General features: G+C 34.8%; 2 protein-coding genes and 1 long non-coding RNA gene across 4 annotated transcripts; all 3 read right to left on the bottom strand.

Annotated features, from left to right (window-relative positions):
- Window positions 1-1,803: 1,803 nt before the first annotated feature.
- On the bottom strand, window positions 1,804-2,551 carry LOC135792780 (uncharacterized). 2 transcript variants are annotated; one of them, XR_010548466.1, is made up of 4 exons: window positions 2,440-2,551; window positions 2,221-2,379; window positions 2,003-2,161; window positions 1,804-1,945 (listed from the first exon to the last, which is right to left on the bottom strand). It is a non-coding gene; the product is annotated as an uncharacterized lncRNA (long non-coding RNA). The 2 variants fall into 2 exon arrangements; XR_010548467.1 differs by having other exon boundaries at window positions 2,445-2,549.
- Window positions 2,552-4,222: 1,671 nt separating this feature from the next.
- LOC135792661 (uncharacterized) lies at window positions 4,223-5,108 on the bottom strand. The gene is made up of 4 exons (XM_065303317.1): window positions 5,030-5,108; window positions 4,808-4,969; window positions 4,590-4,754; window positions 4,223-4,523 (listed from the first exon to the last, which is right to left on the bottom strand). Exons 1-4 carry the CDS (start codon window positions 5,090-5,092, stop codon window positions 4,380-4,382), a joined length of 534 nt encoding a protein of 177 aa, XP_065159389.1. The 5' UTR covers window positions 5,093-5,108; the 3' UTR covers window positions 4,223-4,379.
- Window positions 5,109-5,216: 108 nt separating this feature from the next.
- Window positions 5,217-6,129, bottom strand: LOC135792432 (uncharacterized). Its single transcript, XM_065303060.1, has 4 exons — window positions 5,991-6,129; window positions 5,739-5,912; window positions 5,513-5,674; window positions 5,217-5,457 (listed from the first exon to the last, which is right to left on the bottom strand). The coding sequence occupies exons 1-4, from the start codon at window positions 6,036-6,038 to the stop codon at window positions 5,305-5,307; spliced, it is 537 nt and encodes a 178-aa protein (XP_065159132.1). The 5' UTR covers window positions 6,039-6,129; the 3' UTR covers window positions 5,217-5,304.
- Between the last annotated feature and the right edge of the window lie 9,034 nt (window positions 6,130-15,163).

The raw sequence follows: 15,163 nt of genomic DNA, 5'->3' as shown, positions 1-15,163 counted from the left end.
TAAAATACATTCAAATTTATTTTATTCTCTTGAACAACACTTGTACGGCAAGTCAAACATTAAAATTTTTGTTAGTATTTTAATTTCCTCATTACTTTTTTTCTGATGTACAGTTAGTTAAACGTTGTTCGGTTGTTTGTTGTCAACCGGTGTGTTCTCGCACGTCTTCCATCGAGATATAGTGGCCACATTTTCGCTAAGTATCTCAGTCTCTCGCGCAAGGCGAAGAAAACTAAGTTATGTCTTTGCAACATCGATTATCGAGCGTTCTCACACGCCCGTGCAGTTACGCGTACGAGAGCCGCACGTAATGTACAAAACGCGCTTGTCTTATCATCAAGTCGAGAATTTGAAAACATGGCGGAAAACGTTCGCCAATGCAGTGCAATGCGAATGCAATGGTTGTAATGAAATGTGACAAAAATGAATAAAACAAGTTGTGTACGACGGTGTGGAGTGACACAACGCTCTGCTTGACGAAACGTAATGACAATTAATGACAAGCGCGAAAGACGCGTCGCGAACGCCACGGACAGATAACAAATGACAAAACACTGCTGTCGAGTGTAGAAAACAGCGGAAAAAAGAGAAAGACCGATGGAATTTGTAATGTAATTGCTAACTTCGGTACGGCTAAACTAGTAAGTGGTAACTGGTTAATGTGCGTTGGTGAACTCCATGTTGGAAGCCAAATTGTAATTGTTATTTCTGCACACATTTAAATACTAAGTGTTGATATTAACCCCGAGCAGAAAAATGTAAAAATGTTAAAAATAACTAAACGCTTAATTTGAGCAAAATAATTATTTTAGGTTTATATAAAAACGGTTTAGGTTGGTAGAAATGTTTTTCTGGGTTTGTTTGTAGATATCTTTGGTATCACTTTGTATGTTAACAGCATTCAGTAGTCACAATTGCGGTAGTAGTTATTGACTACTTTTGAACAGTTTAACAAGAATCGTAAAAACCATTTTGGCGAAGATTAGCCGCTCGCCTCGCGTTTGTTTCAGCGCTAATGATCTCATGATCGATGCATGCGCGACTTTAATGGGGGCTTCATGCCGTCTAGCTCGTGATCACCCACACGTTGCACATGTCCTGCACGACACGTGAACACCGATGCCACATTGCGACGAAACGCTGTCGTTCCAACTGCATTTGCACTTTGCTTGCCTTTAATTGATCGAAGAAACATTGTAAACGTCGCCGTTGCCGTCGCTAAAACACTCCGGCTTGCCACACATTCATTGGTGGTTGTACTTCGAACCAAATTGAAATTAAACTCGCAAGAATTACAAGACTCCGACGAATGCGATGCGAATTTAATAAATTTCTGTGAGCGCGCGCGCGCGCGGCATAAAACGCTGTGAACGCTTGTTTATGATGGTCGTAAAGAAGGTTTGTGCACTGCCGAAAATAAATTCGAACCTCACATTCGGCGCAGAATTAAAAACTGAAGAGAAGTGATCCCCACGGTGCCTGTGGCAGCAACATCCATATACGTTAATTGTTTCTTTTAATGAATTATGCTCAATGTTAATGAATTTGTAATTAATCACAGGCGGACGGGGTCAATTTGGACGTGTTTATAATTACATTTAATTCAATTATACTTTCTCAACTTGTGTGATGTAAATGAAGAGTTGTGGAACAAATTATCCGTTTTACACTTCCAGAGGAGTAAAAAATGCATAATTTTTCGTAGGTTAATGTTGCATTGAAAGGGTTTCTTTATTACAACATTAACTTTTAAATGAAATATCCAGGACAATTTTGATTAATTATTTTCCATTACTGGTACAAGTCCGCCATAAACATCTCCCTCAAACAACAAAGTTTTGTTATTTTCGCTGATTACACCATGGATTTTGTATCGGCCCGACATGAGTGGTCCCAGATTTGGAGCGACGAGATTAATCACATAGTTTTTTACCCAATATGGCCCCTGTAAATATTTTGCAATAATTTAAACGTAATATTCACTCAATAACTAAATACAAACCGCTTTCATTGCTCCACAGAATGGAATATTTGAATATTGATGCACTTCCGACCACTTTACAACAAAATCCTTTTTTGCGATCGTACAAATAGGAAGAGTCATAGAAACAGGATACAGTTTATAATCGTTTGCTGTTAATTTGTATACTTGGCCCGATATCTAATAAAAAACATGTACATTATTCAGGCAGCATGGTGTTACTTAAATAATTTACTTACTTTCATTAAATCAACATTCATATCTTTGAACAAGTCAAAGTTCACATTGAGAGCAAATGCGGTTCGATTCACTTTAACAAATTTAAGGTTTACATTACCGCCGAGTGTGCGGTTGAAATTCGTCACCAAACCTCTTTCGAACACAATTTTATATTTTCGCTAAAACAATAAACAATCAAAACACATTGAGAAAGTACATAATAATTAAAATTGTTATACCGCACTTTCAGTGATATAAAGCAGATGTAGTGTTATAGCTACCACAAATATAATTATCCCAAGTTTTGGCATTTTAAACAAATCTATTTTATACGTGTCGCTTTACATTACAGAAAAAATAGACTAATTATATTGATGTTGATGGCATTTATATCTAGTTCAATTAGGCAGTGTTATACAGGAACAACAAATTAATGTAATTGATATATATGTGCTTTATTGCTTCAATTATTTAGTATAAATAGCCAACGCTTAATTATATGTATATCAGACAAATCTATGAGTTAAATTAATTTATAGATTTACGCTATGATAAAATGTATATTTTATATAAATGTACTGTTGAAATATAGTCAAATTAAAATTAAATAAAAATTTTTAAATTGTGGAATGCTGATATTTTAATAAGTAAAATTGTATTGACAATAGATGATTATAATCATTAATATCATATTAACTTAAATTAAACCAAACCCAAAATCGTATCTAACATTATTACCAATTTAAAATATTTTCGACTTTTCCATATCCAGCACCGCTAAAAAGAAAAGTACCCTGTTGTCTGAGTTCACCTTGGACTTTGTAACGTCCTTGTTTAATCGGTAAATTGGGCAAATTAAATTTCGGAACATAATTACGCACATAATAATGACCCTGAAATTCAATATTTGATCAAATAGGTATCTTGCGATTTTAATTTCTCAACATTTACTTTTTTCATTAGCCCACATCCTCGAACATTCGTGTAGGGCAAGATTTCAGACCAAGGCATGAAAAACTCCCGTTTAAATTCTTTACAAACTTCCACCGTCATAGATACTGGATATAATTTGTATTCGTTTGCAGAAAACTTGAAGACTTGGCCAGTGACTTTCATTAAATCAACATTCATGTCTTCTAATAAATCAAACGAGCCGTTGATGGCAAAACTTGTGCGATTTATTTTGGAGAACTTCATCATCACATTTGTGCCTAGAGATCTGTTATATCCAGTTAATTCTGCACGTTCAAATAAAATTTTATACATTGGAGTCTAAAAGCAAAAATTAAATCAATTAAATCTGCTATATATTTTTCTTTTAATATTATAATTCACATAATAATCATTAAAAGTATTTATACCGCACATTCTGTGATATACAGCAGATGTAATATTATAGCTACAAACAATATAATAATTCCAAATTTTGGCATTGTACCCTTATTTATTTTACACTTGTCGTTTTACTTAACAGAAAAAATAGGCTAAATACATTTATGCTGATGGCATTTATATAGTTAAATCAAGCACTGTCATGCAGGACATACGCATTAATGATAACTGTTTTATGTGCTTTATTGCTTCAATTATTTATTAAAAATAACCTACTTTTAATAATACATTCTAGAACAGGGTAATACCAAATGGAAATAAAGTAAACATCAATTAAATAATGATTGGGATGTCCTGTTTTAATCCACATTTCAATACTTCATTATTAATAGTGCCTGTAATCGAAATGATGATTATTTAGTTCCAGACTGTTGCAAATAAAATTAATAATGCTATTATTGTTAACTGGTAATATAAACATTGAATCAACATTTTATTGTTTAAGTAATTTAGCAATTAGGATTGTAAATAAATAATTAACACAAAGAATGTAGAAGCTTAATTGATTTCGTAGACAATAAAATATTTATTTATTTATTAGCTAAATTACAACAATTAAAATTGCTAAAAGCAATGATAATATTATAGAGATACGTTTTTATTTGTCAAATTGATTTTGAGATGGCGCAAGTAGGATTGAGAAACTGAAACAAATTCACAGTCCAGAAATTTATTTATCACTATGCCATGTTTGTTTTCAAACGAATAAAGAAAAGTGTGATCTAAAACTGCGCCACGTCAAGGTGATGCGGTTTTGATTTGATTAGTTCCAATTTCATTAATTTATCTAGTCGATTCGAGCATAAATATCCACATCAATAAGAAACGTCTTTCCTGTCTGAATAACGGTGTTCATTTTGTATCGACCTGTGAGGATACGTAAATCGGGAAGACGTACTTCCGGTGAATAATCTTTTATAGCATAAAAACCCTAAAAAAATATTTCAATACCAAGTAATACCAAGTAATGAAAGAAAAAGTATACTGTTTTGCTTACAGGTCGCAAAGTTCCACATCCTGTAATGTTTCCATAGTTTGCCATGTCTGAAAAATCTACAAAGTAAGTTTTCTTAAACTCCTCACAGATTTTCTTGACTAGTTTTAAGGGATTCGTATTAAATTCATTTGTTTCTTTATTGAATGTAAATCCTTTTGCAGTAACCTAAAAATATTATTATTAATGCTTTTTTGTTTAGTTTATCTTTGAAATATTACTCTAGCCGCATCCATATTAATCGGTTTCAAAATATTCAAGGAGTAGCTAACTTTAAAACCTCCACGACCATTGGGTTTAATTTCATTTTTTATATTGCTAACCATTTGCTGATTATGCGACAACACACGGAACTCTTCAAAAGTAAGTTTAGCAGGATTTTCCTACAAGACCACTCAATTAATTAATGAAGGGAAACAAGTGACATTGAAATCTATTGTTACCGAACTGCTGAGGGAAAACCATAATATAACAACGAGAAGTATAGAATACTTCACGTTCGACATTATGATATTGACTGAATTAAACTTTGAAAAACAACAAACATTTCATTATTTATTAATTATATGTTGGAAAATTATTTATATCAAGATGAGTTTCGAACGGGGATAAAATTGAAAACAACTCATATCAGTGTATAATTGATCTATTTGTTTGAAGCTGTGCATACATAATGACAAATAAATCTATTTTTAATTATGCCGGAATTTCTCCCAGATTATTTTGGTGCGATTCCAACGAAGAAGAGTAGATCCAATAACTCTGCACTATCAAGTGCCAATTTTACACTAAGTTTAATACGACTTTCCTTCTGTAGGGTTACATCCTTGATTTTCATGCGAGGAATGTAGTCTTTGACGGAATAAAAGTCCTAAACACAAAAATCATAGAAATATAAATGCAGAATCTAAAGTATAATATCATACAGCTTTGTGAACTCCACATCCTTTCAAATTTCCATGATTTTCAATTTCCTTCCAATATCCAAACCGTTCAGCCGAGTACTCATCGCAGGACTTCATTGTCATTTTCAAATGAGGCTTGATGACGTAATCATCTTTATCCCAAACGTAAATTTGCCCAGTTGCCTAATAATAAAATAAAAGTTTTATTTGTCAAGCCTTAGTAAAGTTTTTAGTTGTATATACTTACCACGACATCATCAAAATTCATATCCTTAAGCAAATGTCCAGAACCATCTACTTTAAAATGTGTCTCATTCAAAATGGTACAAGTAATAACCATATCCTTAATCCATTCTTTGTTATAGTTGGCTAATTCACATTTTTCAAATTTCATGTGAAATGAAGATTCAGCATTGTTTGCCTGATAGAAATTTAAAATAAAAAATAACAATATACCTACCATTATAAAATCTGATTACTGATTGAAATTATTACTTACTGCAACTGCAGAAACAGCTACCGCAAAAACTACAAACTTCAAAAACATGTTAATAATGCTTAAAATTCGGTAACTTCTGCTGATTTACTCTAAACTGTAGAGGTAACCACAGTTTGTAGTATGTGGCAGCAAACAATTGTCGAGGATATTTATAGGATGGTTCAAAATTGTCAATTTTCAAAAACTAATTACAAACAACAACTCATGCTTATTTTCGTGTTTACTTAATCGGTATCCGAGCGGATTTCCTCTTGTTATTAATGTGGATTACATTAAATAAATTATCCAACGCATCAAAATGTAATGTAGAACGTACCCATCTTGATTATAATCGAGATACTAATCAATGTAATACATTACTGAAGGATAGTAATTTAAAAGCAAATATAAAAACATTTAAACAGATTAGTCAAATCCAACCTCAAAATTCAACATTTTCATGCATGTTAATTGTGAGGTTATGATAATATTCTATGCGATTTCATTCAAACGCAATATAGTTTGAGGAAGTTTTGAAAATCATCTTTAAACGGCAATAAATTATAACTAATAGCCTGTTCAGTCCTTCGATGCTATCTTCTGAAGCGTGCGATTCGATTACACCTCACAATTTAATGTTTTACAACTGAAATCGTCTTCTAAATCATTTAAATCAATGATTTTGCTTTAACGAGCATGCACCCACTTTATTTTTATTATATTATTTTGTTTCATCTCGTATCTAAAGTGCACGAATTATTCATGGCATAAGACTTGTATATACTGTGTTTAACTATGATACCCCCAAGCCGAAAATCTAAAGAAACGAAGTTGTGATCAGAATAATATTACAAAATCAAAGCGTATTACATATTTTATTTCCTAGGATGTCCCGAGCCTAAGAAATTGAGCGCTTGAATCGTTCGGTTTGGTTTTTACTGATGAAGCGAGAGATGTTTAAACTTATTGGTGGTACTTAGGCGCTGCGGAAGAAACCGCGGCGATGAATTAAAAGGACAAGATTTCCCTCGACGATAACGGCACACGAAGCGCCTACAGTGTCTCGCGACGTCGTGACCTTTGTTACGGTTAAATGTGCGCAACACGAAGCTCATGCCGAAACGACCCGGCTGAAATAAACCTGAGTAAAATGTGCGCACGGGCTGCTAGGGAAACGACCAACGATGTTGGTTGCGCACCAAAGAAATTCGTAATTTACTAATTTCTGTTTTCTGCGCAGCCCGCGCAGTAACAATGAGCGTTGCGCACCCACTGTCAAGCATTAAAACTCGCCGTGGAAAAATAAATTTGTAATGTTCGAGGCGCACTCGCGTTCGCAGTCGTATAAAGCTATTATTCTGCTGATTACGTGATGGGTTGCAATGGTGCGCACCGCGTGCACTTCGGTGCACATGATGGTGATGCTCCTGACCTGACCTCGCCAGCCACGACATGAAAGAAGGAAGCGGCGGCGTGCGCGTTCAAATAAATGCGCGCCGCGGCGGTTTGAATGAGAAATATTGAACTTGAAAGGAATAAAATTAACTCGACGCTGCGATTAGACTCTTCTCGGTGAGCATAATAATAAAAGTCGAACGCGACAACTTTTCTTTTGTGCTCCAATGTGTGCTCGCAGGAATGAATAGATGCGTTTTGTCTTCGGGAAAATAGAAGTAAATTTATGTAGGTTGAGTATCATTGCGAGTTAATGCGTTATTTACGGCTGATCGTTAACAATGACTAGCAAAGAGGGCACAATGCTATTTAAATTATTACTAGATGCTTTAATGTATGAATACAGGTACGATTTATCGACGCAATTAGGCACATTATTAAGTCATTACTTTATTGTGATCAGGTGACGTTTTATTCGCTGTTTTATTATTTTTCTTTGTGTACACATTTCAAAACAAATCTATAAACTTATAAATACTTGTAAATTAACATAAACATATATGACTAAAGTATACATTTTGTATTAACCGTGTATTGTTTGTTTTCGTTAAATTAACGTTAATATTTGATTTAAAATTTTAAATCTTTGCTTCGTTATAGTTCGTTGTATCTCGTTCACGCTTCGTGTTGTCACTTGTTGCAGTTGCTTGAAGAGCGCATAATACGCATGCGCGCGAATTTGCTATTTGCTGTGTCCGGTGGCGTAGGCAGCTCCTTTAAAAATCGTCAAATGTTATAATAAATCAACTAAAAATATAAGTGTCCTCTTGACAATCATCACAAACATGACTACACGTAAGAATATCTAATTATATTTACTTGCAACGTTGTTAAATCATAGAAAAGTAAAGATATTTATTTGTCTGATGTGGTCAATTTGACTCACGTCGTAGTGTTAGTGTGAGAGTGCGTCGTATTGTATTCAGTTAGAGTTTGTGTGAATATTGAAAAACAAACGATTGTTTTCGTCTCTGAGATAAGAGAAGTTGTTTATCTGCTTGGAATGTGTGAATTCTTCGTGCGTTCGCGCTGCAGTGCAGGTAACCAATCGCGTGCGTTCTGCTTATCAGTTGTTTATTCACTTCTCGCATTTTTGTACTCTGGTTTTGCACTAGTTGAGCAAAGACGCGCTGAGTGTTTGGCGCGAAGACGAGGTGTCGGTTTAGTTTTGTGTTAAAACTGTTAAATTATGTAATATGTAATATTAATTAAATTATGGTTAATATAATAATGTGCTTTTCCAGAGAGTGTTTATCAAAGTGTTATTGTCCAATTGGGCGAAACCTGTTTAGAGGGTGCTTCACTGCTACGAACTGTTGCGTAACAGGTTGGTATACTTTGTATCGTGCACAAAAAGAAACGTGTTGTAAATATCTTTGCATAGTGCTTTGAAATATTGTATCCACTTTTATTTGCATCTACTAATTGTATTATCTGATTTTTTTTCAGGTACCATTTGAATTTCATTGCTATGTTTCTTTTGCTTGTGTACCTAATGTTATAACTTTCTTTATGTGTGTAGATGATGATGAACATTCAGCTCGGGTCGGTCGTTAGTTATTTCGGTAGACCTGGAGAGGTGCAACGAAATACTTATCGAGTGTGGAACGCGCCGCGGTTTACCTGATTAGTCGCGTTCAAATCACCGGATGGCTACAAAAAGTGGTTCATGTCCGGTTTCATATTTTAGGGAAAGTACGCAATGGTGTTTAATTTCAACTCTAATTTCGTATTACCCGCGACCATACCGTGTGCGTGGCGCGTTTAACGATACCGGAAGTATCGCGTTATCGTATATTAGGTCCTTATATATTTAAGTGCGTATTAAATGATAATGACCAAAATAGACATTGGAAATCTTAAGAGGGAAGATGAGGCCAAGTCCACTACAAGCATCCTACCAGCGTTTTGGACAGAAGTTTGGAAATATCGACGCATCCTCCTGAGTAACTGACGTCCCATCCCAGTTTCCAGGAGCCGGATTACGGTAGGTTGTGGTGATGACCTTGACCGGAGGGTAGTCCTAAGCGCCCTCAGATTGGTACATACGTGATACATCTTCCTTAGTATACACCAGTAAAGGGGACACTCATGGCTAGGTCCTTGGTCTTGGGATAGTCCACCCAGCATGTCTCAATATACCGTGAGTGATCCTCTTCTTACTCCAAATTGGAAGTTCAGAATCTTTAAATATATTTTTACAAATTTGGTCAGTTAGGGTTGAATTTTGTTTTGAATTGGCTTATTTAAGGATACAATTTGATGCAGTTTTCATTTGATATGTCTTAAGGTATTATAGAATTGTTTACATCTCAATTGTTTAGAGGATTTTCTGTGTTTTCGCTCAGTATTCTTCGTTTTATCTTGGATAAAGCTATTTGAAGTTAAGTAACTTTCTCATTTTATCTTGGATTACAACAGATAAATTAGAAAATGATGCTGGGAATGAAATATTCATTAAACTTAGTATTAATTCTGAAAACAAAATTACACGGTCATAAAATTTATGAAGTGTTCGCTTACACAAAGTATTTGTTTAGCAAAAATAATCTGTGCAAAGATTATTTTCATTTGACTAAAATTAAAATTTGAATAACCATTAAACCAGACACTTAGAAAACCAAAAATGCATATCTTTATTAGTATCATAAACGCACCTGGGAGACAATTTACAGGCCGGCCTAAATAAATACGACACAAAAGTCGTTAATACACGCATAAATATGGAACTTAATTATAATATCTTAATTAGATTACATCCGTTTCGGACGTTTTGGTGCGTTCGAAACACTATGCACTGCGACCAATCTTCAAATTAGTGCGGCGTTACCAAAGAAATTCAAAAACTCACACCTTTTATTAAATTATGTTTAGTGTTTTCAATTTTCATAACTTATTTTAACTCAACGATCAGCAATTAAAAAATGAAAATGCAATTTGTTAAATGCCGTTTATGTTAATTGCAATATAAATTCATGCTTAATATGAGTCCGTTTAGTTTAAAAATTATAATAATTTCTGGTAACCAAATATAGTATTTAATTATTATTAGTTTAAGGCACAAATTAAATGAGCAAAAAGTTGTTTATAGCTAAAAATTAAGATCTCTTGACTCTTGACCGTAACTGCATAATAAGTTTAATTTTATTTAATTTGTCAAAATTTCATGGTTTGCAACATGACAATTTGTAAGTAGTATGCTGTCAAAAGTATTTAACTGTTTTATTATATTTAAATTAAATTACACAATAATTTCTATATATGCATGGTGTGCAAATTTAAAGTTTATTTACGTGTCGTAACGCAAAAATAGCAAAAAATATCTGTGATGGTTTGCCAGACGTCTCAGTACAAAGCGGCTCCTTTGCTTCTAAATGTTTATGATCCTACGTTTTGCCGACCATCTTTCCATTGCTAGTTATCTACGCATCTTATAATTCAATCAGCAATGTTTCATTTGAGATGCAAATCAATACCTAACAAACAATCAGATAGCCATTACAACTTTCAAAGTATAAGATATTGTAAACATTTTGCAAATTCACATTTTAATTTTTTTTAAATAATTATTTTTGTTTTTAATTTATTTGTAGAATGTACAGAATTGGTACATTCAAATATTTATTCATAATTGAAATATCCCGAAGCTATTTCCTTCACTCGAACTAGACGCCAAGCAATAAGTTACAGAATACGCTGGAATTGTAACGAGAAATTTGAAGCATTTCCAACCGCGCCGCAGTAAATTAAAGCCGTAAACGTAGACCAGCATAGGAACGTGTCGATCGTGAAATTCTAATCTTGTTAGTAAAACTAAAGCGGACGAGTCAATAAGGATAATAATAATGCGGCAATGCCGCCAATGACGATGTAGATTGTTCATTCCAGACTACGAATGACTAGATTGTTGGTACACTCGCATCGAGATCTCTAATACAAATTTTCAGTGCTAAAAACAGATTTTGATTAATTGTTTATACGGTTGAGGATAAACTCCAAGTTCAAATGCAGATAATTATTTTCTTCATTTTAAAATCATTGCTTAAATTTAAATTCAACGCGTGTTATTTAACATCGTTTCTGTGAATGCATTACAAGCCCCTTGAAAGTTGAAAACTCATGAAAAACACAATAAAACGTTTGCTGTGGTACGTTTTTTGTGAATGAAGTTGTTTTTTTCTTGTGCATTGCCTTTCTGATGCTTTTTGTTAACTTGGCGTCGTCGGTCGGCGCATTCTTTTTTATAAACTCATTGACTAATTCTAAATGGCAACGTTTGGCGTATTAAATCTTCGAGACACGTACGCGACTTCCGCAATACCATCCAAAGACGAGATGCGCGCAATCAGCATGCGCCTAGCTGCCTGCCGCTTAAAGCATCGCACCGTTTCAGCCGGTGCGCAGGCTCCTGCGAAAGGCGATGTGTCTCACCAAGAGAGTACATTTACGGTTGTTTAACACTTCGCGAACAGTCCCGCGAATTCTACGTTAACACAAAACTGGCGTCGCGAGACAACATCGTAACGTTACCGAACGTAACACTTCTATTCAGATCTTGTCTTCGTACAAAAACAGCGAAAATTATTTCAGTTATTCCGTTAAACGCTTTGTTTCTCTCAATTATCCAGCTTTAGTTTATTCAAATTAGTTTAATTTTCCTGATGCATAGATAGCGCCACGCTGTGAACATGATTAAACCGGCGAGTAGATCACCCCATATTCCGTGGTGAGCGTGAAAAAAATCAATCACACGTTTATTATGTCCAAATATATCGATCAAAATCAAGCGGATCGATCTGATCGACGATTGCAAGCGTGCGCTATGACTGCGTTATCCATCGAATCATCGATAATGAGAAAAGTTTTGATCGAACGAATGCGATATTTACTAGATACTTTAACATTCAAATCAAATCAAAACGAGTTGACGACGCATCAAAGATTTAAATCGTATTTGAATGCCGCGTTAGGGATGCAACATGAAGCTAAATTTGAATACGAAGTGCAATATAATTGAAATACTCTTCATGTTTTCGAAGCGCAATCAATTGATCATCATGTGGAATATAAATGTAAACACATTTTCAATTCTTCAATATTTTATACTTAATGCTGAACATTCGGATTTTCACTAAACGCCATATGGATATTGCATTGGGAAGCAAAAAGGTCAATCAGATTAATAACGCATTATCATAATTGTGCGCAAATGTCGCCGACAAATTTTTGATAATAAAGATAACGCTGAATGCAGTTTCACACAGCGCGCCAGCTGTAAATGCTGTATATATTTTATCGACGAGGCTGGCGCTGCAGTAAATGTCGATTTTGATGTGGCGGATTTCTTTGATTTTACCGATTCGACTGCGGCGAAAGTTTCTCAAGATATCTTATCGTAATAGATTTGATAAAGGAGTATTAGCACTATCATTCTCGCAAAGATCTTATGATTAGATAAAAATTCAACACTTTTTAATAAATTGGTTTGTTTCATGAAGTAGTAATACGTGTGTCTGTTGGATATCTTAAGCAATTTGTGATAGTACGCGACGTGATGTGTGCAAAGCTAAGTATTATAAGTGAGTCATGTTACCTTTTGAACTTTAGTACACATGTGCCCGGCGGACTTACTCCGCACTTGCTCTTGAGAGTCTTGAGCTTCTTCTTGGATGCACTCCAGACTATTCTACAGTCAGGAGGACACGAGGCGCCACATTAAATACGCCGGTGCGCTTGTTATAAATGCACGCGATGTAACTACACAAGAAGAAGACGTCGTCGGCGACGGACAGCCATATGACAATCGACATTCTATTACTTATAGAGGAAGTAAAACAACTGTCAAAACATTAAAAATGCAAAGTTAGAATCAAGGTCATATTTAAATATTTCTAAATTTATAGTCACTGAGAATCTTTTCACATGAAAGAAAATCTTATGCGTTCACACGCTTAATTTAAAGTATACTTGGTTCATTAATACCAATTATGCAGCGCTAACGCTAATTGCTTTCATTGAACCTCTGATTGTGAAGATGGCTTCCTCGGCGTAGAAAATATAAAATGTTACGAGTTGCAAAGTAAAAGTTTTATTTAAACGCAGGCCAAGATTAAAACACTTGAAATAAACGCAGAGTTAAATATTAAGAAACCAAATTACCGCAATGAAATTAAAGAAACTATGAGTGCTACAGGAGAAGCAGCGGTTCTCTGAAGTGAGGATCAAATAAATGATACTTGAATCACCAGTAAAAAATAAATAACCAAATACGCACTTGAACATTGTACATAGTTTTTGCCTGAGTTTTCCTTTTGTTCTCCAGTTTCAATTGTTAGTTTTGCTCCAGCTTAAAACATAGTAGCACTTAAGCGGTGTAGTCGCTCTCCTCAGGTAGTACATATTCGGAATGATTGTTAGGTGCAGTCGTAACATCTGTATTACAATTGTACTCCTGTAGTCAAGCTCCCTTCTTAGCTTCTTGTTTGCGGCGAAGAGTATTGGTTTCGCACTCGCGAGAATAAACTGAAGCAAGTTATCGAAACGATGCATGCCGGGGCGTGCGCCAGCGCTGAATATTCTTATTCATTGTCTCACCTCACCCACACGCGTCGGTTGTTTCGAGCGAAATCGCGAATTGTAAAACTTTGAACTGCGCCACACAATAGAAATCCAATGCATGAACAATTGTTTTGAAGCAATTGCTTGGCATCGGCAGGCAGGCAAGTAGTCTAAATACTGCCGACAACTTTTGCTATTCTAAAATGCACAATATCGCTGTTAACAAGCCACCCCCGCGTTGTGTTAAACCACATTGAGACGTAAATGTCTAAATGCACGTTACAATTCAATTCAGTGCATCGTAAAATTTAAATTATTTATTTTCCAGCGCAAATAAATCATTTGTAATTAATTTTAGTGAAGTTCTAAAATTTTGAGTATGTAATTTACACATGCAAGCTTGTTATACACAATGAGATTGCTTAATTCCCCCGTGCTTATCCTGTCAGTTTTGAGTTTGCAACTTTGTCGATTTGATTAATTAATCAACCCTTTTGTTCCATTTGATGCTTCTGATGGCTTTACTTAGCTGCAGCTTTAGTTAATAATTTAAAATGCAAATAATATGCCCATATCTTCGGACTCATTTTTATTCTGATAATTTTATGCAGTGTGGAAATGCGAAGCGGGCGTTCTGAGTTGTTTTCTGTTTTACCATGGCTGCGAATATCGAATTAGCCTCTGATTAATGCGCTCGATTGCGTATGCAAATCCAATCCGTAATTAGCAACTATTAACGTCGCTATAAATTAGCAGACTGTAAACCTTCATTTTTATCGCATTGTGAGTGTATTGAGTGCTGGTGGATTGCTCACGCCACATATCCGAATAAATAAATGAATAATTCGTCGGTGGGGCTCGGCGTGCTTTCGCGTGACGTCTATAATTGACTTCTGTAAACCAAGGGCTTAATTTCTTTTAAAATCTCGACCGATGCGAGAAAGGATCTCGTCGAAATTGCGACCTAATTTCAACGCATTGTGTGATATCGAAGGCGTTCATCATTTTTTATAATTAATTGAATAGTCTGATGGAAGCTTCTTCTCGAATCATAATTACATGTGTAATTTATGAAGAATGCGTTATGTGCTATGTCGTTGACGTGTGTGTATCATTAATATTTTTCTTGTTTAAAAAAGACGCGTTGGGAAGCGATCGCACGAAGAGCGATGAATTTTGAT

The sequence above is a fragment of the Atheta coriaria genome, unplaced genomic scaffold, assembly GCF_025399875.1.
Source record: "Atheta coriaria isolate IRGN ID8LTWV9N9 unplaced genomic scaffold, Caltech_Dcor_3.1 hic_scaffold_5_pilon, whole genome shotgun sequence".
NCBI lineage: Eukaryota > Metazoa > Arthropoda > Insecta > Coleoptera > Staphylinidae > Dalotia > Dalotia coriaria.
Note: the sequence above shows the minus strand (reverse complement) of the source record. Positions and strands in the feature narration are given on the sequence as shown.